This window comes from Opisthocomus hoazin, chromosome 10, assembly GCF_030867145.1.
Source record: "Opisthocomus hoazin isolate bOpiHoa1 chromosome 10, bOpiHoa1.hap1, whole genome shotgun sequence".
In the NCBI taxonomy this organism is placed as follows: Eukaryota; Metazoa; Chordata; class Aves; order Opisthocomiformes; family Opisthocomidae; genus Opisthocomus; species Opisthocomus hoazin.
Window position 1 is genome coordinate 10,682,293 of NC_134423.1, and position 25,952 is coordinate 10,708,244.

General features: G+C 43.0%; 1 protein-coding gene across 1 annotated transcript; it reads left to right on the plus strand.

The window, feature by feature from the left end:
• The first annotated feature begins 666 nt into the window (after positions 1 to 666).
• Positions 667 to 23,990, plus strand: IREB2 (iron responsive element binding protein 2). Its single transcript, XM_075431439.1, has 22 exons — positions 667 to 804; positions 2,110 to 2,199; positions 5,416 to 5,581; positions 6,786 to 6,923; positions 8,937 to 9,158; positions 10,858 to 10,927; positions 12,146 to 12,329; positions 12,843 to 12,982; positions 13,811 to 13,982; positions 15,333 to 15,433; positions 15,910 to 16,026; positions 17,197 to 17,356; positions 17,992 to 18,127; positions 18,833 to 18,917; positions 19,522 to 19,678; positions 19,958 to 20,082; positions 20,373 to 20,477; positions 20,766 to 20,908; positions 21,974 to 22,121; positions 22,210 to 22,332; positions 22,760 to 22,945; positions 23,579 to 23,990. Exons 1-22 carry the CDS (start codon positions 786 to 788, stop codon positions 23,687 to 23,689), a joined length of 2,898 nt encoding a protein of 965 aa, XP_075287554.1. The 5' UTR covers positions 667 to 785; the 3' UTR covers positions 23,690 to 23,990.
• The last annotated feature ends 1,962 nt before the right edge of the window (positions 23,991 to 25,952 follow it).

Here is a 25,952-nt window from a genome sequence, read left to right on the forward strand (position 1 = left end):
TGGACTGACCTAAATTTCGTAAGTAAATATTCTACAGAGGTTTCCCAAGTTTTCATTCTTAACCTCCTAAACTCACTGATGTGGGGAAAAAACTCTTCACTTGCTGTGTTCCTTCCCTCGCTGTGTTCCTTCCCTCACCTACAGCTAGGTATGCGAACCCAGTTTTACTCTCCTTCTCCGGTCTCTCTCTGCCTTGGGAGAACTGTGCAAGGCTTGCTGCCTCGGAGCTCTACACACAGCAGTTCGACGGAAGGCTGTGTGCAGCCAGGGCTGGAAGCAATTTGATCCAAAGGCCTGTGCTTCCCACTGTGGGACCACCCTGCTGCTGGAAGTGTGGGTGCCGCCATGCTCCTCATCCACCTTTCCAGAAACAGGGAGGAAGACAAAAGAAAGGCACAACTAGAAAGGCGTCGTGCCTTACATTGGGTTCTCTCTTTCTGCCTTGGTACCGTCGCTCTTTTACGTGCCGTGGCTGTGGCACACAGGCCCGAGAACGTCGTTCAGCTCAGCTTTTTACACACCAAACAGGCTTCCTCTCTCTCAGGGCTGAGCCTCCCTCAGCTCGATGCCCTTCATTGCCCTCGCAAGGCACGCGGCTGCCCTCACCCGCCTACTTCCGCCCTTGCCGCAAAACCTCGCGAGATCTCGTCTCCTCCCCCCGGCGGGGCGGCCCCGCGAAGGTGGGTCGCTGGGCGCAGTCTCGCGAGAGCTGGGGCCGCCTCGCCCGGGCCAGCTCCCCCCGGGCCCCCGCTCCCCTCCGCGCAGAGCTAATATGGTCGCCAGCGATGGACCCTGTCAGGCCAGGTCAGTGGGAGCGGGCCCGCCGCCGCTGCCCGACCCGGCGGCACCCTCGCGGCCTGGGCTGTCGACTCGCCCCCCCCCGACAGAGTGGGGCCGGCGCGGCCCGAGCGCGGTGTGAGGCGGCGGGTGGCGTCTCCCGGCCCGCCGTCTCCTCCCTCACGGCCCCTTTGTCCGGGAGCGGGCGACTCCCTCCCCCCCCCCCCCCCCCCCCCCGCCCCTCTTCCCCGCTGCTCCGGGGCGTCCGCGGCCCCTCGCCCCGGCCCGTTACCGCCCCCGGCGGCGGCTGCCCCGACCGCGGGAGCCGCTTTGTTCCCGGCGGCCCCGGGGCCGGCTTCGGGGCCCTCCCGCCGGCGGCTGCAGGCCCGTTCCGCCGGGCCTCCCGTTATTCCTGACGACCATTTTGGTCCCTCTTGCCGTTCCCCGTGCTCAGACTCTGCGGCGAGCCGGGGCCGCGCTGCCCCCGAAGGTGCCTGCTCGTAGGGCGGAGGCCTGCGCAGTGCTGGGCGGCATTGGGGGAGCCGTGTCGAGTGTTTGGGTGACGCGGGTTTTGTTAGCTGCCGGTGATGTGGTACGTGCTTTGCAGTAGAAGTGTAACTGCACTGCGTTAAGATCAAAGCGAACGACGGGTAAGCGTTCTGCTGCAGACCCAGCGTTTGGCATTGGAGCTCGCCGGAGCAGCTCGGTGATGTCAGAACTAACACCATTTTCCCCGCTGCTTGTAATCCAGCTTGTATTTCCTTCAGCTTTTACTCTGTGAAGCCCTTTAGGCCTGAGGGAGTATACCATCAGCACTGTCCCTTTAGTTTGCTAGCAATTGAATGAAATCGTTCTTTCTGTGAACCACTGCTTCTCTTCTTAGGAAGCCATTCATTCTCTCCACCGAATAGCTGTTCTGAGGTTTATTTTTGTCTGTCGCTGGCTTGTCATTAGCCTGGCGCTTCATGCGTTATGTGTTCTGCTATGTTAAGACCTGTATCTCTCATCTGACTTGGTGAGGTGCATTTATCCTGTTTTGTAGATGGTAAACTGAGACAATAAAGGTCAAACACACTCAGATGTGAGTCTGCTGATGACTTGTGTGATCTGTATGTACCTAGTATTACAGATACTCTATAAAATTCCTCTTAGTCACACATCTACATCATTAGGTGTCTCAATCCATTTAGAAATCTTTCCATATTACCATTCACGGTCCTAGAGGAACATTATTTTTTGTAAAATCTGAAATGAAAAGCTGTTATGAGTCCTCTATCAGTGGTCCAACCTTCCATGCTTTTGTGGCTGTAACTGTTTATTTCCCCCCCCCAGGAAGCCCTTACCAGCCGGTAATTGAAGCATTAGGAAACTATCCAGAAAAGAAGTTCTACAATGTCTCAAAGCTTGGAGGCGCCAAGTATGGTAATGATACTTTTTTAGTTGTTTGTAATTGGGACGGTACCAGCAGTAAACGTGCACCACATTTTGCTGCTGTAAAAGAACATTTTACTCCTGTAAAATGTTAGGAGATGCCATCATGAAGACATGATTTCTTAATAGGTATGTTTGAAAGCTAATCCTTTTCCAATCTGTTACTGCTTTTTGAAGCTGGTAGGGGTAATACTTCTTGTAGCCTTTTTTCAGTAAGGGAGAAAGTGTAGGTGTTGCTGCAGTTTTCAGCAGAACTCCAAATCAGAATAATTTCCTCTTTTGGAAAGAACAAAGTGGTGGAGAACTCCAATGTAGTAGTTAAAAAATACAGTTTTTACTATAATTTTGTACTGCTTCTTGGTGTTCTAGTTTCACCTTGCCAGAAACTTCAGATGATGGGTGACTGTTTGTTTACTACCACATAGCTTCTACTGCAGTTGCTGCAGAAAGATGAGGTTTTGTCGTGATCAAACAATTGCTTAATCTCAGCATGTCGCTAGTATGTAATATAACACTGAGTGGTATGTGCCAAAGAGACTTTTATTGGGTCTCTGTGTCTGGGTGCCTTTGAAAAAATAAAAAGTATGTGCTCATGTGATGGTGGAGGGGAATACATGCAATGGAGAGAGCTATAGATCACTGTCAGCTGGAATAGGCTTTACTCTTGCAGATAATCAAAACATATCTCAGTTTGCTTTCATGTTAAACTAAAATACTTACCTGAGGTACACATTAAAGGTATTTGGGATTTTTGTTTTGTTTTGCTGTTTTGTAAGGTCTGAATTACTCTTCTCTATTCACAGAATTCATGAGGTATTTCTTAACTGAAAAATTACTGGTGGATGTTTCACTTTAAACCCGTATTTGACAGCATTAATTACTTCCCTGTTGTTTGAAGGGAAGAGAGGGACGAACTGGTGCACAATGGCTGCTGAAAATTTCATGCAATCGCTGTGTGCTCTTGCAACTTTCTGCTGCTTGTAGAGACGAAGTTGATCTTTCAGCTAAGCACATAAGAAGGAGGTAGAACGCTTCTGTTTGTGGCTGTGTCCAGGAAGAAGCGGTGATGTGGTAGTAACAAAACCAGTCAGCTCTACAGCAGTTTTTTGAAAAGCCGTGTGACATGAGTGGCTTGGAGCAGCAGTGGATATTCCTGAAGAATAGGAGGAGGAGTCTTAATAGACTAGACTAAGAGTGTCTTTGTCTTTCATTAGAAACTCCTGTGTGGAGGTTGGAAGCCTCAAATTAACTATGTATTAGCAAGATATGAAGTGAAATTCAGGCACAGTGTGGGACAGCACTGACAGCAAATGCAGCATCTGGAATTGCTCATTGTGTTTGTTGCTAGAACATTAATTTTGGGTTTTACCTGTTTGTCCTCTGCCTTGGGGTTTATGACTATAATCTGACAAGAAGTGTCAGTTTAGGTTAATCAGATTACTAACATGAATGTTAGTTGATTTATTTGGCAATTTACTAGGGCAAATCTGATTGTCTAGTGTTTCAAATAGTATTCAGTTATAGGGGAAAATGGTAGCTAGAAAGAGCTCGGAATGATTTAGGGTAGAGGGGGCATCTGGAGGTCTAGTCCAGCCTCTTGGTGGGACTAGAGCTAGCTTGGAGAGCCTTTCCCAATGGAGCTCCACAAATTGGTGAGGATGGAGACTCCACCATTTCTCTTGATCCTGTACTTAACCACCCTCCCAGTGAACTTCTTTTCCCTCATGTGCAGTCACTGTGTTTTGTCCTTTCACTGTGCACTTTTGAGAAGTCTGACCTCACCTGCTCTGCAGTTCCTCTGAGGTTGCAGACAACTACAGTTAGCTCCCGTAGCTGTCTCCTCCCAGGGTGAGCAAATGCAGGTCTCCCAACTAGTCCCATGTGTCAGGCGCAGCAGCCCCGTAACCACCTTAGAAGGCCCTTTGCTGGATGTGGTCTTGTTTGTTGAGATCTCCTGTGTCCTGGGAGGCCCAAAACTACTCGCAGTGTGGCAAATGTGAGCTTGCTAGTGTCTAACAGAAAGAAGTAGCCACTTCTCCGTAGCTGATGGTTGCACAGCAGCCCCCTAGACAGTTGAATTTGTTGCAGTAAGAGCGCACTGCCTATTATTTGTAATCCAAGAAAAAGCAAAACAGTTTTATTCTGGTGACTTGGCTTTTAAATAAGGTGAGTGGTGGCATTACAGACATGTTTTTAATGACATTCTTATATTGAGTGACTTGTCTAATTAGACAACAGTGGGTAATATCTGACAAAGACATACAGTGCGAACAGTCAGCAAATCCTCTATTAATAGCTTGTGCACAAATGTCTGGATTAGATTGAGACCACCAAATCTAACTTTCTTTTGTTAAAGCCTGAATTTAATTGTTTCACCTTCTTCTTCCCACTAACTTTTTTTATATTTCTCACTGTTGTCAAAGTCATTTGCCTGCTTGAATGGTGCTGAAAATAATGGGATTAGGGGAGAAATATGAATTAATCTTGGGGTTTTTTTTTGCTTGTTTGCAGTGAATCTGCTTCTTTTTTCTCCTCCCACTTTTTTGCGTTCTCATTTCCAGTTCCCTAAATTTTTTTGTGCCAGAAAGCTGCTTCTAGTCAATACCTTAATCTGGATCAGTAACGAACTAACTGAAGTTGTATTTAGTGAAATGTCATTCTTATTTATATTGGATAAAATGTGTTTTATTTTAGGGCACATGGCAGAATACTGTCTGGTCTTCATATAGCTGTTTATTTAAAAAAACATAAGTGTTCTGGCATTGGATGCTTTTGGCTTGATATCTCAAGTAATTAAATGTGAAATTTACAGTTAAAAAATATTTTTGAATATTCTAATTGTTGTTGCTTTTCACCCACTCTGAGCAGTAATCCCAGCTCTAGATTCCTTGCATCTCTCTCCTGCCAGCGTCGCTTACCTTCTTAAATGTCACTGTTGTAACACAACGTGGTCAAGCCATTCATATCATCAGTTCAAATCCCATATGATAAGTCTTTTTGTGCAATGTATATGCTGTGCAACTCACTGTTCCATATTGTGTAACAAAGATCAAACCCAAAGGCAACTAGAAAACTAGACTCCTGTAGCACTCATCCTTCCAGTCCCTAGCAAAGTGGGATTGTTTAGAAATGTGAGATTGTAATTTTTAGAAAAACTGTGTAAACTGAAGGTGTTGCACTTAAGTCAGTTGCTTTCCTTTACCCTAGATACTCTGCCTTATTCCATCCGAGCGTTGTTTGAATCCAGTATCCGTAACTGTGATGGCTTCTTAGTGAAAGAAACAGATGCTATGAACATCTTAGACTGGAAAACAAAGCAGAATAAAGTTGAAGTGCCCTTCTGTCCTGCCAGAGTTGTTCTTCAAGACTTTACGTAAGTGCGTATGTGTGCATGCACACCAAAAACTCTGAAATAATCTGTGTAAACTCTCCAAGTTGTATGTATGATTCTTTGGCTTGAAAATAGATAGCACCTAGCCTTTCGGTACTGGAGTATCTCTCTCTCTCAGTAGAAACCAGTGCATTGCTTCTGCTGTGCAGCAGATTCCTTGTGATACTTACGTGTGATGCCAGGATAGGAGCTGTTCCGTAGGGTGCCCTGGTTTTAGCGCAGGCTGGTGAGGCTGAAGCTTTTGGCCTGCAGGGAACACTGTACAGGATGAGAGCCAAAACACAAATGGAAGTGGTGACATTTTGGCTGTAGCCAGGTGGCTGCCAGTTCATTGAAATATGCAGAATTCTTGCATGAGATAACTAAAGATTAAATATTGCTTATTCCACAAGTATATGTAGTCCAAATAAATCCATGAGTAATACGTGTATTTAAAAAGAAGTCTCTTAGGATATTAACTTTCTTTGTGATTGGATAGCATAGCTAAAAGGGCAGTCCTTCAGCAACTTGCAAGTACTAAATTTAAGCTGTTTCGCTGACTCATTATCAATATATTTATCAAGAAGTGAGATAATTAAAAAAAGGAACTGTGGTATTAATAATAAAAATGAGGTAACTTCTATTTAGCAAGCAAATTCAGGAAGATTTGTATAGTACTGTGTTATATAAACATTGTCTTCCTCCGTTTTGTGCTTAACCTATGTAATCGCAACAAGGATATTTTTGTAGAACACCATGAGCTTCAGAAACAGTTGGCTCTGTAGGAAGAGTAATAATACATGCTAGGTATTAAAATGTATAGCATGAGCATTGTTTGCATAGCAAGGTTCTGTCATAAAGGTAGTAAGTATCTCAAAGTCAGTTTTGTAGCAAAACACCATCACACTTCAGAAGCACAGCAACACAGAAGAGACATGTAATTCTCTTTAAGACATTCCTGTGTTCTTGTTTGGTGTGCGACCTTCAAACATGCTGCTGCTTGGTGTGAATGAGTACCAACTGTGTTAACTTTTAAAAATGTTTCAAGTTCTTTAAGATTTAGAGAATAGAATAGTAGTGGTTTAGTGTCTGAAATAGAACTTAGGTAGATCTAGACTTAAATGAAGTTAAAATTAAAAAGAAGCTTTTATATTTTAGTGAGTTAATGTCTCATGTTGTTAGACTATTTTGTTTTTCCATCTGTTAGTGGAATTCCAGCAATGGTGGATTTTGCTGCCATGAGGGAAGCTGTGAGAAATGCTGGAGGAGATCCTCTGAAGGTCAATCCTGCCTGCCCGACTGATCTCACTGTTGACCATTCTCTGCAGATTGATTTCAGCAAATGGTAACGTACCTTGGTGTTTTGGTGAACCATACATCCGTGTCTGATACTGAACTACAGATTCACTCTGATCTTGGTACTATCCCATCAAATCATTTGTTGTCTGTGGATCCCTGAAAGTAGACCTGATGGTATCTGGAAGAGAGCTGGATAAAAATGGATAAAATAACACTCTTCAAGGAGAGAAAGAGTGGTTGTGAGGGGTTATGCATGAAGCTGACTGACAGCCCAAGTGCTGGCCAAGGGGTTGCTGAAATAGCTGGAGCTGTCATGGTTTCCAGAAAATGGTATGTCTTCAGAGAGTGAGGCAGAGAGAGTTTGCAGTTCTGCTTTGCTCTGGTTTTACTGTTAACATTAAAAAAACCTTTTTTTTAAAATGTGACTGCCTTGTCACAGCTCTGGAGAAATGGCTCACAATCCTGCTGGACATATTGAAAGGCTGTTATGTCAGCCCGTAGCCTACGATTGGTTCTCTTTAGTTTGTTTTCCAAAGTGGACCTGGATTTTACAACAGATTAAAAAAGGCTGCATGTGTCAGCAGAGAGAAGTGTACTTGTAGGAGTCTGGGTAAGTATTGGAACTGGAAAACTGACAGCCAGGTTTTCTGTCAGGCAGCAATGTGATGAAAACAGCCGGGGGCTGCCTTTTGCTAGACACTTAATGCTGCAGAAGAGGGAAAACTTGTGTTTTATTCAGTGTTTGCTGGAGTAAGCACTAAGTAGTTAGTGCAGCTCCCTTCCACCTTCCCCCCTGCCACTCTGCCAGGGAGCCGTTTAAACTCATGCAGAATTGTGTAAATTGCTCAAGTGCTTTGGGATTTTTCAAAGTTCATGTGCTCAGATGGACACGGGTGTGTGAGTCATTCCTGTAGACCTTCCAGACACAGACAGGATTTCAGTTTGGTTAGGATCAGAAGAGCAAAGAGCAAGAAGCTGCAGATCATTTGTTGTGTTGTGTATGTGTATGTTGTTCCAGTTTCGTGGTCTGTCCAGTCTTGTGCCTGGAGGGACAGCTGATTCGATTGCAATTAGGCTAGCCTAAAATTCTCAGAAACACCAACTGTTGGCAAGAGGTCTCAACGTGATGCTTTGTAATGATAAGTCTGGCTTCTGTAGTTTCACTTTGGGAAAGCTCACAGGATGTCGGCAGCTGCTGGCCTGTGATAAGAAACCCTTTGCTGCAGGATGGCTTGTGCTGCTTTTATGTGGCTTCCATCTCCTGCTGGTCAGAGGCTCCTGGGCTGGGTTGGGTTTAGACAAGGTATCCTCTGAGACCACGCGGTGTACGATTTGATAACTGAGTATCTTTCCGTGTTACTGAAGCAGGAGAAAGTAGTGGCTTTAGTTACTAAGCCAAGATTTGGTGAGTATTGCGAAGTAAAAAGTCATTCTTTTTCACAACAAGCTTTCTTTGCTCTTGTGCAAAGACTGGCTATTGTACAAATAGAGGCTAATGTGCTATATGGACTTTATTTTTTTAAAAACCCCAACCTTTCTTTCTTTTGACTGACTTAAATAGTTATAAAAGTTATCTGAGCCTGTGAGAATTTGTGTAAAAAACCTAATTAAATAATCCCATTTCTTTCCTTGAGAAAGCTTTGTAATCATTCCTCTGTGGATTTAACAGAACATGTACAGCACGGTCTTAAAAAAAGAAACATTTTCAGCAAGCCCACCACTTGGATGAGGCTCTGCCCACACCTTCGAAGTTTAAAACCCTGAGTTTAGCCTTTGCAACACTGTTTCTGAAGGTTTCTGGTCTGTTGTGAACAAATTGAAGGAGGAGTTTATCTGGTGGTAAGCTTCCAGACCTTTCAGCGCTGTTCGCTTGTTACCATGCTACATTACTCTTAACTAAGCTTATCTGGTGGTAGTTTACTTTGCAACAGCGTTGTAGTAAAATAACTATTTTTCTCAGATACTATTTTATAATCTGTTGAAGGGACTGCAAAAAAAAAAAGGAAGAAAAGAAAGCAAAATTCTAATGTCTCCATTATTCTTCGATTTAATGTTCCAGTGCAATACAGAATGCTCCCAATCCTGGAGGTGGTGATTCACAGAAGCCAACAGCAAGGCTTTCTCCACTTAAAGCACAGCCTCGGAAGCTGCCTTGCAGGGGTCAGACGGGCTGCAAGGGGCCGTGTAGCGCCGGAGAGTCGAGTCGCAGCTCAGGACAATTCTCTGCACAGATTGAGAACACGCCTATCCTCTGTCCTTTCCATCTTCAGCCGGTGCCTGAGTATGAAAGCTTCCTTTTTTTAATTATTTGCACCCTGCTCTGTTGTTAAGCACTGCCTGTGACAGTTCATAGAGATGTTGTGGTCTTTTTTTCTTTCCCCCAAACGTTCTGCTGTGCTCTTCTTCACATGTGCCGTTGGTAGGTTTCAGCATCTAGAAGGAGGTCTGATGTAGCAGATTTGAATTGGTCTACAATAATTGATTTTTTTTTTTTTGGACAAGAAAGGCTTTACTAAACACAGTGCAGATGGCCAGCTGTGTGACTCATGGCTGTGACTTTCAAAATGAAATGTTGAGACTTTTTTCCTTTCTTTACAAGGACAACAAAGCATAGGAGTAATCTTCTGTAGGCTACAAAGTAAACCTCAATAAATAAATTGGTGAAGCACTGATTTATTTCTAAAAGTAAATAGTAGTTTTTCTGTGAGAACTTTTCAAAAATCTTTGGCTCTTAAAAAAGAACTAAAAACGAGCCTGTACGTAGCCCCAGCTTCCACAGAATCTCGCTGTCCCTCTGTCACTGAGATGAAATTCAATGTATATCTGCCTGTATGTAAGTGCTCAGGGGAACCTCATGTATCTGCCTTTTCCAGATTCTCGGCGTGATCAGCAGATCATTGTGTGCTGTTCCATCCATGACAGTTACATGCCATCATCCTCGTCTCTCAGCTGCCACCTCTTTTCTCTGGTAGACTGTTCAGATCCCGGTCTTCCCGTGCTGGGCAGGTGTAGAATTTAAAAGCTGCTTGAATCTGTGTTCCACAGTGATATGATGCTGATGGTCTTGGTAATTTTATAGATATACAGATACTCCTGCTCAGTACAGGTGTAGGAATGCACAGTTAGTGACGTTTTCAGCAATATTGCTGTTTCTGGTGGCAAACCAGCAGTGGTATTTACGAAGCTGCACTGTGACTGATGACTGTCCCTCGGGGCTTTGCAGAGCAGTGTGGTCACTAACCTTCTGACACTGCAGAGACGAGAGAGGGGGTCCTGATGTAAAACACACCTCTAGAAAGTTGGGGACTTCCTTCTGGTACAAAGCAAGTGTGTTCCCTTCTTCATGCACCTTTGCAAAGCAGAGGTTATTCCTCTTAAATTGTGGATTACTGCTTTATAATGAGTATCAATATCTTAATAAATAACACTTATTAAGAAAAAATGGTTCATTTTATGAGACTGTACTGATGAGTACTGGTGAAGAAAAAATTGTGGCTTGGAGGCAAAAAAAATAAAGTGGAGGGCACAATTGTCCTGATGCCCTACTGCGCTGCTAAAGGGCTAGTATGGAACACCGAGAGTGGTTTTTACGTGAACTAACAAACATCTTCATTCTTTACGGTACCTGAATTTTGAGGTGTGCAGCCTGTAAGGCTGCTGATTAAGGAAAAAAAGCTTCTGTGTATTGTAGTACATGCTGGGAATAGATCTCTTAAAACGAGTGTTCTTGAGATCAAGTGCTTTAGGCAAACTATACCTAGAATAAACATGTTCTCAAGCACAGCGCAGATGAAGTCAGTTATTTTTCACAGTTTACAGAAAGCTTGCTGCAAGGAAGGAGTTATCTTTGTTCTAATAAACCACTTCAAATTTTGCTGCAGGCTTACATGAGTCTTTCATCCAACAAGCAAAAATAACAACTTGTTCTTCGGTAATTTGAAATAAATTATGACAGTGCTTGTAAATTGATATATTCCTAGGCCTGAGACAGTACTGAAAAATCAAGAGTTGGAATTTGGCAGAAATAGAGAGAGGCTTCAATTTTTTAAGGTATGTCTGTGCCCATGGGCTTTGTACTGTGTTGTGTTTTGATTGTTTTCAAGAGCTTGCTCCGTTTGTCTACCAGTGTGTCAGGTTTAGATGATAAATTGAATGTAGTCATTTAGAAATGTCAGGCTCTCAAATCTTGAATTTAATATGGGAACAGAAAATGGGCTGCTAAAATGGTTTATGACTTTAAATCTAAAAATTGTTAGGCAGCAGAGGTTCTACATCTAGGTCCTGCTTAAAGGGGAGATAGTTTTTGTAATTCTACCTTGAAAAAATTTGTACGGTTTGATTTGGGTCTTGTCATTGTGAGGGCAGCGGACAAAGTAGATTTTTACAATACGTTACTCTTTTTAATGCTTCTTAATGAGCTCAGTCCCTTCAGCCACAGTGAGTTTTTGGATAGAAGGTTTGTTTATCCATACTTCAGTTATGCATCTTGCTGAAGCTGGAAGCATTGAACAGAAGCCGATGTTGAGACGTTGCTGCTCTGAAACCAGGCAGCAGTGCTGGTGGGCTTGTGTTTACCTGAAGTCCTGCGTGGCGAGCACCCGCTGCTCGGTTGCTAGCTGGGGATCTGCGACGTTGGTGTTTGATCTTCATCTGCTGATTTAACATGGTTTAGGAATCCAGTGCAATGATGTAAAAACTTTCATAGAGGTAGACCAGGAGGTTTCTTTCTGAAAGTTGCAAATTAACTTTTACATTATTCAAGAGGGAAACTGCCAAGCTGAATCTTGTTACAGTTTCCCTGTCAGCTTTTTTTAAAATCTAGCATCCTCAGTTTGCATGTAGCAAGGCACTTCTCTAAATTGTATCTTCAGTCTCATCCAGGAGTGTAAAACCTGGGCTAAATTCTGCTGTAAATACAAGCGCTTAGGTTCTGTTGTCTGAATGCTAGTCTTAGCTGTGCTTGAAATTAGTTGTGTGAGCTGGAAGGCAAGAGATTTACCCAGCCCTGCTCTGGAGGTGTAGGTGTGAATTGCTGGTCAGCCTTCAGCAGGAATGGAATAAAGGGTTTTGTTCATGAGCAAGAGCGTGTAGAATCCAAGGGGATCACGTAGCTCTCTTTGAAAAATCAGCAAAAGCTGCTTGCGTAAATAGCAAGTACTGTTCTATTGCGTAGTAGTTTTGTCAGTTTAGTTACAGTTTAAGAATTGAATATACTTTGGAAAATGCAGCTCTTTGTGTGTTTTTTCTTTCATTTTGGAAAAATCACAGTGGAGTTCAAAGGTTTTCAAGAATGTTTCCATAATTCCACCTGAGACTGGGATGGCGCACCAAGTTAACTTGGAATATTTGTCGAGAGTTGTGTTTGAAGTTAAAGATTTCCTATATCCAGATAGCGTGGTTGGCACAGATTCACATACGACCATGGTAAATGGCTTGGGTATCTTGGGCTGGGGTAAGTATGCAAAGAATAACTCGATAGCACTTTGAAAGGCAGACTGAAGCATTGCTGAGAAATACTTTCTTCCCACTGCATATTTCTATCTGAAGCATTACAAACTCTGTCTTGAATTATTCTTTAGAATATTTTTTGTTTATAAGTAATCTCAACTAACATTGCTTTCCATCGAGAAACTGCTTTTTGTAATTTAAAGTGAAAATAGCCAAGAGCCACTTGATGGTCAAATCAGTGTTGTTTGTACCTGTAGTAGAAAATTAGTATGAAGGTTTCTCTCCTCTTGGAAAGTTAATTTTAGATATAAACTACTTTCCGGTTGACTGTGAAGTCTGTCTTCAGCAGTAGTCCTGCTTGATTTTATTTTTCAGGTACAAATATTTAACAGAGAACTACATTAATTGCTGTAGCCTTAAGGCTTGATGGGAAGGGTTTTATTGGATTTTAGGACCTTAGAATATTTAGCGTCGGTTACTTCAACTGATGAAAAGTCACCAAATGTTCTCCTCCCAGGTGTTGGGGGGATTGAAACAGAAGCCGTGATGCTGGGGATGCCAGTTACTCTCACTTTGCCTGAGGTGGTTGGGTGCGAGCTGACGGGCACAGCCGGCCCCCTTGCTACACCCATAGATATTGTTCTAAGCATTACGAAGGTAAGTCAATTGTCAGACGAAGCCAAGTTTGTTACAAGTTCTGCCAGTGGTGTTTGAGGACTGAATTAAATGCTGGGAATATTTTTTGTATACGTTTAATCATGGCAGTGCAGAAAGTTACAAATAATCTCTAACTATTTTTATTTAATAGGCCGTCAAGTAGTGAATTTTTTTCTTTTCACTGTATAGTGATTTATTTACAGGCCCTATTTCACTAACAAATAATTAAAAAAAAATATGCGTGCAGGGTTGAGGGCAGGGGAGAGAAGCCCTGTTTTCAGTTTTTCTCCTGCTGACAGCAGGTAGGCTTCTTCTCCTCCAGCTCAGAGACTTTTGCTGGATACCCTTGTTCTGAAGTACTGCAAGCTGCGAGGCCCATCTGTGGCTGTAAGCTGGTGTGACTGGGGAATGTAGACCCCCTGAGGATGGGGTTTTGCCAGGGTGGCGCAGACTGTTGCTGTTGCAGTAGGTGAAGAGCTGGCATCAAAGCGGTGAAGAGCTGTGGTTGCTCTGAAAATGCATTCTTCTTTCTGGCATGTGCTTGAAGAAGCGTGTATCTGCTCTCGGCTAGGACGTCTGAAGAACTCGGTTGCAGGTGGAGGTGTGTTTGATTACATCAGCTTCCAGCGTAGATTTTTAGAACTCGGTATGTTAGTGGGGCTTGGGTTGGTTTGTTGGGGTTTTTTTGGCAAATGTAGGCCTTAAGGTTTCAGCTTTTTGTTTTAAATGTTCGTGACTTGCTAATTGCGAATTGTTGCAACAAACAAAGCTTGCATTGTGCTGCTTCCTGTAACAAATGGTGGTGGTGTTGTGTGTTCTTTTAAACAGCATCTTAGACAAGCTGATGTCGCTGGCAAATTTGTGGAGTTTTTTGGGAGTGGAGTTTCCCAGCTGTCTGTAGCAGACCGAACCACGATAGCAAACATGTGTCCAGAATACGGTGCTATTCTGAGCTTTTTCCCTGTTGATAATGTGACGTTGAAGCACTTAAAGCATACAGGTAAAGATGAAATTTAAGAAGTGGTTCATTCTAATACTGCTTTAGGTATGTGACAATACGTTTTTTTCCTAAAACTCCGTAGTTCATGAACAGTGATTTTCTGCAGAGTTCTGAGGTGGACTTAATGTATGAAATTCTGCTGTGCAGTAACAGGCGGTGTCATGGGATACACTTGGCCACAACTCTTATCCCGTAGAAACTCATGCAGCTGAGTAATAGCTATGGCACGAGTTGTACCACACGCATTTACTGCTGGCTAGTTTTGTGGGGTGCTTAGTGCGTGGCCTTTGAGTCCGTGTTACTCGCCTGCTTTATCGGCGTGGCTGTTTCCTCGTGGCCTGTGTTGTCTCCGTGTGTCCCACATGTTCAGGTGATGCTGTAGTTCTTGTGCACACGCCACTGGCATGTGGACAGCTGACGTGCCCTTGAGGCTTGTGTGCAGTCTGGTTCAGTTGTCTAATACCTGACTGCTAGCATCATCTTATTTTTCAGCATCCAGCATCCTTGTTTATGAAAACATATGTAAACCTTTAAAATACAAGTATTAAGAAAATTCTCATGTTTTGAAAAGCGTATGGAATACAAGTCTTCTCAACATGACAGCAATCCCTTAACCACCTGTAGATTCCCTACAAAATCAAAACCTAAAGCAATTACCAGCAATAAGCAAAACTACAAAACAAATCACAACACATTTCTGATTTTTTTTCACAATTATGTATTTTTTTCCTTGGAAGAGCATTATTTCACTGACACTTCCAGCTAAGCTAGAAGAATGTCTGTTCCTTATCAAGGTACTGCAAACAGAGAAAGTCACAGGGTAACAGATACATAAAAAAAAAAAGCTCATTCACATTAGTAAGCCTTTCCGACACTGAAATCTGTCACTTAAACACAAGTTACACATTTTAAATTTAATAACAAACATGCTTTGTCTGGTCAGTGCAACAGTAGCCAATAATACCAGCTATTACCAACTAACCACATGGGCTGTATTAAACAATTAAATCTTAATAGAGAAAAGCTTTATGACCATTGGGGGCAAATCTGTAAATTTAATTAGAGTTACAACTGCTGGAGTTAGAACAGCTTATTTTTTCCTTGATATAAGAAGGAAAGTTAAGCTAATTAAAAAAAAAAAAAAAAGAAATATTTTAATTTGTGTATCATTCCTGAACAGCTCCTGAAGGTTGGGATATGGAAGTGGTGTGGCTTTAAAAAAAAAAAAAAATACTTTGTATGCTCAGTGACAGATCTGTTACGCTTGAAACAGTCTTAATTTCTGAGAATCGTGTGTTTTATTTATTTCTTTAATGTGCCTTTTCTCATGTTCGAAATGACCTTCCTAAGGTTTTGACAAGGCCAAGCTTGAGGTGATGGAGGCGTATCTTAAAGCTGTGAAGTTATTTAGAAATGGTGAGAGTTCTTCCAGAGAACCTGAGTATTCCCAGGTATGCTTGAAATGACTCGTTTCTGTGTCTTGGATTCTCAGAATAAAGAACTACTGCTGACTTGACAATGTTGTCTGCCACTGTAATTTTCATTGCTTTAATAAAAGTTGCATTTATTAACTCACAGTTTTGAGAAGCAGAGTATGCTTGCAAAATATGGAGGGGGTGGGGGAGAGAAGCGAAGGGCAATCACATTTGTGTCAGCTAACGGGTACTGGATTCCTATCCCTCCTGAGTGATCGGGTAAGTCCTGCACAGGGCAGGAAAGGTAGGGGTAATGTTAAAACACTTGAAATAAGGCGAATAGCCTTTAAAACAGGCAGTCTTGAAAATGGAAGGCCAGGGTTTTAATGTCTGAGAACATTTAAATTTTAAGCAAAAGAGAGGTCCTGGTTGTCTCGGGTATATTCAGTGTGATGTTGGGCTGGGATTTATAATGCATGCTCCTCCAATGGTTTTTGTTTGGTTTTTTTCAGGTAGTGCAAATTAGTCTGAGTTCTATAATTCCATATGTGAGTGGCCCCAAGAGATCCCAGGATAGAGTGGCTATTACTAACATGAAAAGTGACTTCCAGACCTGCTTAAATGAAAAGGTTTGTACAACTGATGAGCTTTTGGAAAGGTACTGCCTGTAATTTGTGTGGATAGTTGTTATGTTACTTACTCCTTGCGTACCTGCCGAGCCCTCCTGGTTACTATGTAAACAGCCAACGATACTCTCTTCTTGCTTGCCAAGTGTCCCGAGGATAGTTGCTGGTAAATCATAGCTGTGTTTGTCAGGAACATCAGCGTCCAAAAATCCTTAATTTCACAGTTTTGCTAGGGAGGAAAAAGTTAAGTGGTAAGCTTGGGAAACGTTTTCTCTTTTTCAGAGCTTTTTAAACAGCTGTATTTGACTTCATTTCCAAAACAGAATTACCATAAGAAAAGAGTACTGGTCATACTTAAAGGAGATGCAGAAAGACTTCCAAAATTTGTAGCTAATCAGTTAGGTGATTAACTTAGCAAGTGATTTTTGCTTGCAGCTTAACTTGACTTCACAGAGGACAAGATTTTACTCTGAAGGTGATATTTTTGGTTGGGAATACGCATAGGTATCTAAGACAGCAGCTGACACAGGAATGCATCTTCATTGTTGGTGTTTAGCATTGCAGTTGAAGACTGGCAGCAGTATTAGAATAAATATTTACACTTAGACACTGCGAGAATTCCTGCTGTTGGTTGAAGCATTTCTGGCTTGTGATGAGGTGTGTGATACAGAGTGATCAGCTGTGCTGGAGAGCGAGATCATTCCTGGTCACGGATCACAGGGGGGCTGAGCTTGAAAGGGAGCTCTGCGGGATGACTGGGTGCTGAAGAGCTGAGGGTGTGAAATGTGATCTCGTTTGCTTTTAGCTGTTACCCTCTTCCAAGTAAAATCTTGGGTATGCTTTTAGTGCAGAGACGAGTATTGAAGAGAATTAGACGTGTACTTGTAAGGGATTGCTCTTTCAAGTGTAGCAGGAGGCGAGCGTGGGGTCTGCCCTGCTCTGGCTGGCCATTGTTCACAACTGTTGCCGAGTTCAAGGAGCCATGAAGGAAGAAGGGAGAGACCACTGCAGGTACAGAGAGGGGCATGAACCGAGGCCTGCTTTTAGCATCTGTGCGAGGGCTCCTAATGGAGTGTTATTTTCAAAGGAGGGTTCACCTGGTCTTGCTGTAATGTCGTACTGTCTGTACTTTGGTAACTGTAATAACCGCTAACATGTATCTTTGTCGTCTAGTCTGGTGTTAAAGGGTTTCAGATCGCTCTTGAGAAGCAGAATGACATTGTACCTGTTCAGTATGAAGGAAACGAATACAAGCTATCTCATGGCTGCATTGTCATTGCTGCGGTAATCAGCTGTACAAATAACTGTAACCCATCCGTCATGCTTGCTGCAGGTATGTTGTGACAAGTGACAGCTGACTCAACCTTAATGGTGCTCCCATGTTTACACAGCCTTGACCTTCACTTTTGTAGGTTCTCTGTAATGGCTTGACCAAAAGGTTTGAAACTGTGAACTTCTAGCCTGAACTCGTTGTATGTTCTGGAGGTTCTATAATGAAAGTTGCTTTTTGATAATACAATCTCAAAATTTGTGTCATAAAGCAGGATTAATGATAGTAATGACAAAATACTTGGTAGTATTTCAACAGGTAACCAGCTTTAGGGCTCTTTTCAGATGGACGTGCGTATTGACGCAGTTGGTGCAGGAGGCGAGCGTTGGCTTTGGCTCCATCCTGGCTGGTGGTAGCCTGTACTAGAGTTAGCTGCAGGCTCTGGAGAGAAAGTCCCTATTGCTGAGCAATTCTGTGCTGTAGCCACGAGTTGGGCAGTGTGTGCTGTGCCGTGCCGTCACAGGCTGCATGCCATTTTCCCAGAACACTCAGTTCTCTCTTAGACCTTGCTTGCTTTGTTTGAGGCCCTCTGTGGCCAAGGCAAGCTTGCCTTTGGGGCTGGGTGGCCTGTATCAGGAGAAGAATAAATGGGTTTGCAACATAAGCTTTTTTTTCTCTTTTTTCTTTTTTTTTATCAGGACTCCTGGCCAAAAAAGCAGTTGAAGCTGGCCTGGTGGTTAAACCCTACATAAGAACCAGTTTATCTCCGGGCAGCGGAATGGTTACACATTACCTCAGTTCCAGTGGAGTATTGCCATACCTCAGTAAGCTCGGGTAAGTTGTGGCACCTGCTTTGTTTGTTGTTTTAGGAAAGCAGTACGTGTGGGTTTTATACAGGTGGATAAATAAGGTTGCTGTTCATTTTGGGGTGGCTAGTTCTTAACTCACTAGAGTGTTGTTTTAACTACTTGCTGACTTAAAGTTGTGGTTGTCTCCGTGTTGTTCCCACCTTACAGTTTGCTCTGTGTAGATCTCTACCTCATCTGAGCTCTGGTTTTTTGGTAACGATCTGCTTAATTGTAAGAGTCTCGCAAGGCAGGACGCACTTGTTTGTGCATTTTAAAAGTGGAAGCTGGATGTGCATTTGTCAGGACAAGTCTGTATTAGTCTTTTCGTGACATTGCTGCTGTTGCGGGCTGTCTAGCATGTTTTTGGTCACTCTGTAGTGGTAACAGTTAGATAATGCTCAGAATTCTGTAGCAGTGCCCAGCTGTGCTCTGTGAGGAGTGTCACTGCCTTTGTTTTGCCATTGCTTACAGAACTAATAACATCTTGAGATACTTCATTTGACTTAATCGATTACAAAAATGTTACCTTGTATCTTCCTGCTTGCCTCTGTGAGATGAAGTGTCTGCTGTTCACTTCCTAAAACAAACAAAAAAATCTTCTCAGTGATTGCTCATGAAAGAAAAACCTGTTGTGCTAACGAACTGCCTGCAATCGTTTCATGTGCTACTGGAATTGTTTTTCCCAATGTAGGTTTGAGGTTGTTGGTTATGGGTGTTCGACCTGCGTTGGAAACACCGCCCCCCTGCCAGAAGCCATCAGGAACGCAATAAAACAGGTCAGCTCTGGGGCTGCTTGAATACAGAAATACAGTTTTCGCCGAGTTAAGCAATCAAGAAATGCAGTAATCTGTGCAAAATATACTTTATTGTTGATTTGGAGTTTGCATGATATTTGTGCACATTTGCATCTCAGAGGGAGACTGTGGTGATTCACTGCTATGTAAAATAAACTTCATAGTATTTGTAGCATACAGATATAAATGACAAGATAAATGCATAGGACCTAATCTGATGGAAGATGCCACGTGTAGATTTTGTATCATAAATGAAGAGGAGGGTTTTGAAGAGCTGTCTGCTTGAGTGATTTTAAACAGCTGCAGCATTTTGCTCCTGCAAAGCAGAAGGAAAACACAAGGAAGAAGAGGCAGGAGAGGAGTTCACTGAGGTGACTGAAGAACACATCAGAGGGTCAAGAGTGAAAAGGAGGAGAAGGAGGAAGGGTAGTGGGAGAGAGCAAAATGTGTTTAAATTGAAGTGTGAGAATAAATATTTGAAGTGGAATGCTAAAAGCACATCTGACTTAGTCAACAAAAAATAGCACAAGCTGTTGATGTACAACAAAGTCCTAGAAAAAAAAATATATACGGGTCTGCCTTTCAGGGTGAGATAATTGCCTGTGGAGTGTTGTCTGGGACAAAGAACTTTGAAGGACGTCTCTGCGACTGTGTCCGTGCCAACTACCTTGCTTCTCCACCGCTAGTAGTTGCTTATGCCATCGCAGGCACTGTTAAAATAGACTTTGAAACCGAGCCTTTGGGTAAGTATTTCCTTACCTCTTCCACTTCCGTATCTAATGCGTGTGCAGGTTTCTTCACGTGCATTTCAGCATACCAAACCAGCGTATTTGGAGAGAAAGCACACTCACGTTTGGTGTTGCTCATAGCTAAAGGAAAGCATCCACTTAACTGATGAAATTGTTTGCGTATCTGGTACCGTCTCTGAAGACCTGAATATATACGTGTTTATATTCTAATACGAATATAAAGTCTAGTATTTTGTTCTTCACAATTACTATTCTGTTTAAAATCTTACTCAGGCACTGGCTTGAATGGCAAAAGTATTTATTTACGAGATATTTGGCCCACCCGAAGCGAACTTCACACAGTGGAGGAAGAGTGCGTGATATCATCCATGTTTAAGGAATTGAAAGAAAAAATGGAGGTGAGAATCGGCTTCTGTTCTGCATAACTTAAAGATTGCATTTCACTGCAGCTTTTACTGTCTTCAGTCGAGTGTGATTGGTTTGTCAGTTATTTCTGTTACTGCGGAGGAGGGCGTAACTGAGACGGATACTTGTATTAAATAGTGATTCTCAAGTGACATCCAGTGAGGTAACTTGTAGTGTGTAACAGAAATTAAGAAGAAAATCACCAGTAAGTCTTTGGATTCACAATGTAACAAGATCATAAACCAATTTCTCTGTTCTTTTTGGTTAATGTTCTTTTTTGTAGAAAGGAAACAAGCGATGGAATTTGCTGGAAGCACCTGAGTCGACTTTATTTCCCTGGGATTTAAAATCGACTTATATCAGATGTCCTTCCTTTTTTGATAAACTTGTAAGTACGTTGGCTCTATCCACCAGATTATTTGCATTACACTGAAGCAAAAGGAGTAGCTATTCCAGTGAAGCTTCAGTGTTTGAGTAACGAATTTGTTGATCACCAGTACAGTATTTCTCAGTCTTTTAAATGCTGTTTGTATCTCTGTGGAGCCTGTACGTCAGTGTGCCTTCATGTATTGCAGCTATTTTTCATGTCTGTAAGGATCTTGGAAGAAAAATGTGTTTTATTTTTGTTGTTGTTGTGCCCACCCCCACCCCCCCCCCCCCCGCCGTTCCCCCTTAGGCCAAAGAACCGGTTTCGCCACAGCTGATTCAAAATGCCCACGTCTTGCTCTACTTGGGAGACTCCGTAACTACCGATCACATATCCCCTGCTGGGAGCATTGCAAGGAGCAGTGCTGCTGCCAAGTACCTGACCAGCAAGGGGTAAGGACTCCTCTCGTCGAACAGCCCTGGCTGTGTCAGAGGGCCGCTTCCCGGGCCAGGGGGCTGGTCAGCACTGTTGCTTTCCTTGGTAAATGCCTATCTGCATCGAGGGAGATGGGACCTGGATGAGCCAAACGCCGACTGTTCTGGTGTTTATAAGTTATCGGCTATCTTCCAGTGCCAGTAAGCACCTTGGTGCAGTCTCTGTCCAAGGTTACAACAAGCAGCTGAGGCATACTCTTAAAGGACTCGTTCTTGTGGCTGGCCTTAACAGTAACAGCTGCTGCCAATGCATGCCAGCAATAATTCACTAATTTACAAATCAAGTGACTGATCTTCTGCTAACATAAAGGTAGTTGCTGTTGCTGTCACTGGCCTCAAGAGCAGTCACATGCGCAGAGCAGATCAGAAGTTCTAGGAACATACATAGTTTAAAAAAATGAAGCCCAGTTTCATAAATGAATGAGATTGGTGATCTGACTTCCCTCTGCATCAGTGAGCGTCCTGCAGCAGCAGTGGGTGTCTTTCAGCTCTGCTGAGATTCTGAGAAGAGGCAGGGTACCATGGGGTGCTGAGCTGTTCAGGGTCGCATCTCTGTGGAGTGCTGTGGGAGTTACGCTGCTGCGGTGCATTGCGGTGCGTTACCAGTGCCGTCTCTGTGAAGCATAGCAGAACAACAGCCTGTGCTGCGGGCTGCTCTTGCCAACTGTTGCACTCGGTCTGAACGAGTAGCATTACGAGAAAGAAAATTAATGGGCCTGTAATCGCAGGGTGGTCGTTTGGTTTGTGAGTATGGCTCTGGTTTTGGTACAACACTTGGTAATAAATGTGCTGGCAGAGGCAAGAGGATTAGTGAAGAGGATTGTTTCCTAGAACAGTTTCCCCATCATTCCTCTGTAAGCACCATGCTGCTCGTAGTGCTTTGTAACGAAGTCATAGAAAACAAATTTAAAGTTGCAGCTTTCCTCATGAGTAATGTAGCAGTGATTTACACATTTTGTATCTTCTTAAACCAGATAATCTTTAAAATAACTGATTCCCTTTGAAATATTCTTTTTATTCTAGACTCACACCTCGTGAATTCAACTCTTATGGAGCTCGAAGAGGTAACGATGCTGTGATGACAAGAGGTACCTTTGCAAACATCAAGCTTCTGAATAAGTTCATAGGAAAACCAGCTCCTAAAACAATTCACTTCCCATCAGGACAAACGGTAAAAATCTGTCTGTTTGCATAGCTACTCTGGAACTGTGATGCGGAGTAAGAGCTCGCTCAAGCTGTTTCGCTTTGTGATTCCACAGCTAGATGTGTTTGAAGCGGCGGAGTTGTACCAGAAGGAAGGCATCCCTGTCATCATTCTAGCAGGAAAGAATTACGGACTGGGTAGCTCAAGAGACTGGGCTGCAAAAGGGCCTTTTTTACTGGTACTGCTGGTTTGTTTGGGGTTGGGGGGAGGGGGGGGTGTTTTTTCTGGAAATACTTAAAATGACATTGTTTAGTTCTGGGTATGAATGTGTTTAGAAACCGTCCTTGGCTCTTTAATATAATACCACGTTTTTTTTTTAAAGACTTCTCAATAATTTCTTTGCTAGAATCTTCATAGAAGAGAGTCGCTAGTCAGGATAAATACGAATTTCCTAATTATGTGAGTTACCATCTTAGACTCCAGACTTTGAGATAAATTAGACATTTGTCTAGTGCTGACCTCTGTTCGATCTCTGTGGGGTATTAAGTATCTCGCTGCTGGAGACTAATTTCTGCTAATTTTCAGAATATATTATGTAATAGTATATTATTATATTATATCTTATAGTATTATGTTGAAACACAATATCACTTGTATTTTTGCAGGGTGTTAAAGCTGTCCTGGCCGAAAGCTATGAGAAGGTTCATAGAAGTCAGTTGATTGGAATTGGCATAGCTCCACTTCAGTTTCTTCCTGGGGAAAATCCCAGTACTTTGGGTCTCACTGGCAGAGAGCAGTTTTCTGTATTGTTCCCTCCAGAGCTGTCACCCGGCATGACTTTGGATATTAAGGTATCTTTGCAATATTTTTTTAATTTCTCTGTTGAATGTGCTGACGATTGAAGGCACGGAAAGAAGAGTTATTCCTGATGGTTGCAAGCAGGAAAAAACAAAGCTGAATTATCTTTGAAAGTAAGCTTATAGTCTGGCCTGAAGTTTGTCACAGCTATTGAAGTTCCCCCAAGTACATCTACACGTGTTTTTCTATGCAACCTGAAACTCTTGGTGGTTCTTTTGGGCATTGTTTCCCGCCCATGGGCACAGTGTTAGGGTAGAACTGAGTCTGTCTCTCATTCAGGCTCTTTTCAAGACACAGGCGCGATTGTTTGAGAGAGGCTGCAGCTTTCTGTGCTGTGTTGAGGAGCCGTACGCCCGGAGCAGCGTGCTTCAGGCTGTCTCAGGGACATGGCTTGCGTTTTGCTGTCAGTAGGTGCGTAGCGTGCTCCCAGCTGGACTTAGACTGCGCAGCAACACAAGCCTTCGTTCTGGGCCCAGCGGCCGCTCGGTTCCGTGGGGGCAGATAAGCGGGATGAATTTGCTTGTGTTAAGCAAAGCTTGGGGTGAGAATGTTAACTGAGAATAAGCAAGGGCAAGTGAAAGCAGAACTCTGAACTGTCTCTCGTTTTTGTTGCTTTTCTTTTGAAGACGAGCACTGGAAGAGTATTCAGCGTGACTGCCTTGTTTGAAAACGAGATGGAGCTAACTTTATACAAATACGGTGGAAGTCTAAACTTTGTGGCTCGAAGATTCTTATAGTAGCTACTGACTCTGTGGGTACCTTTCGTAACTGGTAATTCTGAAAATGCCTTGTGTGAACCCAGGAATCTGTACTGTGGAACTGCAAACAGTCCTAGTGTGCTCAAAGTTACTTCGTCCATGGATGTAAAAGATTGTGAATCATTGTAACTGCAACGAGATCCTTCCTGATTTTAAATAATATTCTAATGGTGCTATTAAACATTGCTAAAATCAACATGTGTATTGTGGCAGAGAGCTGTAAGTACGGAGGGGATGTTTTATCAGACCATTTTGTAAATAAACTATGCGAAATCTGAAACTGACTGTGCTGAGGATTATTATGTAAGGAGACTTTCGGCAGTTGTTTCCACTCAGGTTTTGGCACCTGTAAATCTGTGTACTGCTGTTCATTGGTTTGAGGGTAGCAGGTGGTACGGCACGTTAAAGGCCAAACAGAATTTTTTGGTTTTGGTTTTCATCTGGAGCTTAGAACAGGTACTCAGTCTGGCGTTTCTTGCTCCTTAGGTTGTGGGCTGAACCACAAGCAGTCCACAAGGCCCTGCATCACAGATCAGGACTTTATTACATTTATTATGGGATCATATTTCATCTGGATCCAGATCTAAAACTGCTCAGGCTATGCAATACTGTGTGCTTAGAAGTGTAAGTTTTTCATGGGAAACATCTCTGTGTTTAAAAAACTGCTCACAGCTATGTTGTTCACGCAGGTTGCAGGGAGCAGCCCAGCTTTTTGGCAAGCTGCAGCATCCTTCGATTGGAGTTTGTCATGCCTGCTTCAAGGGATGCTGTTTGTCAGTCATGACATCAGTTTTGACTGTACTGTCTGCGATATCCTTAGACAAAGTGCCTCCCCTTAGTATTTTAACCTTTAAAAGTCTGTAGAAACATTTATTCGGGCTGTTTAAATTCCTCTGCTTTACATATGACCCCTGTCTAACAAGCTCTGCTTCCTTGTCAAACGTTAAAGAGCCGAGGCAGTCGTCCTGCCTTGCGATGCTCTCTGATGCGCCGCGGGTTCGCATCTCTCCAAACAAGCACCTGACTCGCCCGCAGAAGATCCCAGAACACTGAGCGAATCTGGCTCTTTCGCCATTGCAGCTTCTGTAAATTCAGTTGTCGGCACGTTGACGGTAAAAACCCTGTTCCGTATCTAATATTACCAGAAGATGCAGAGTTCTACTGCTTAACAAAGCACTGATGGCTTCCAGTCTGCGCAGGTGAGCCGTCAGCTCCAAGATGCTCTTTCTGTGCTCCTGTACCTGGAAAAGCTTCATCGTACCGCTTGTGGCTTACCAAGAGATTCATTTCTTTTGGAGAACAAAACTGCACTGACTTGCCTATGAATTGTCAGGACTTTGCTTGAAGGTTGTTTGCTCTTGGTAAACATGGTCTCGAATATTCAAACTTTGAAGAGGACTATATTAGCTTTATTACACATTCTTTCAATTCATAGCCAGGCACTAAGCTAGCGGACTTGCAAGCCAATAGAGGCACCCTTCAAAGCTTTAAATGGTATGTTTCTGACATTCGTTAAAAAAAACCAAACCAACCCTGGCATAATTAATATCTTTACAATATGTTAATTTTGATAACTTTGATACACCTTTTTTATTTTATTGGACAAAGTTCCCTAAAGTTAGAAATTCTGTACAATCTGCTTTTATATTTTAATAGTTTTGCTGTGGTTTTCTTTTAGTCAGGTTAAAAACCATTCTGGTGACTCCTACCACTGATCCGGGTGGTAAATCAATGCGTTTTTGAACACCATGTTCAGCTGAGCAGATTTCTGTTCTGTGGTACGCTTCTGCTAATTTTACCCAGTTATTGAGCAGATCTTAATTTCTTGTACAACAGTGTCTAATACTACTTTTTTTCCCCAGCTCAAAGGTATATTCTTGATTGAGTTCAAGAGAATTCTTGTTCTTTATTGGGGAGCAAACAGGCATTTCATGCTGGCACATAGTGCTGCCTCGTGTGGGTGATGAATCAAAACACAACAATAAAAACAGGACGCGTGTGGCTGCGAAGGCTGATGGGCACCCAGCCTCCCCCCTCCCTAGGGCAGGGAACGTTCGTTGCTTCCAGAGGAGACGGTGACCCCAGCCGCACCAAGGTAAAGCCGTAGGTTAGGTGGAACTTCGAGGGATACGAGTTACCCGCAAGCCGTTACCGTAACGCTCGTCATCTCTCTTAAGAGACAGGTTGGGTTTCATTGCCGTAGCAGCTACCTTCGTCCTGCCGTACCCGTGTCTTGCAGTCC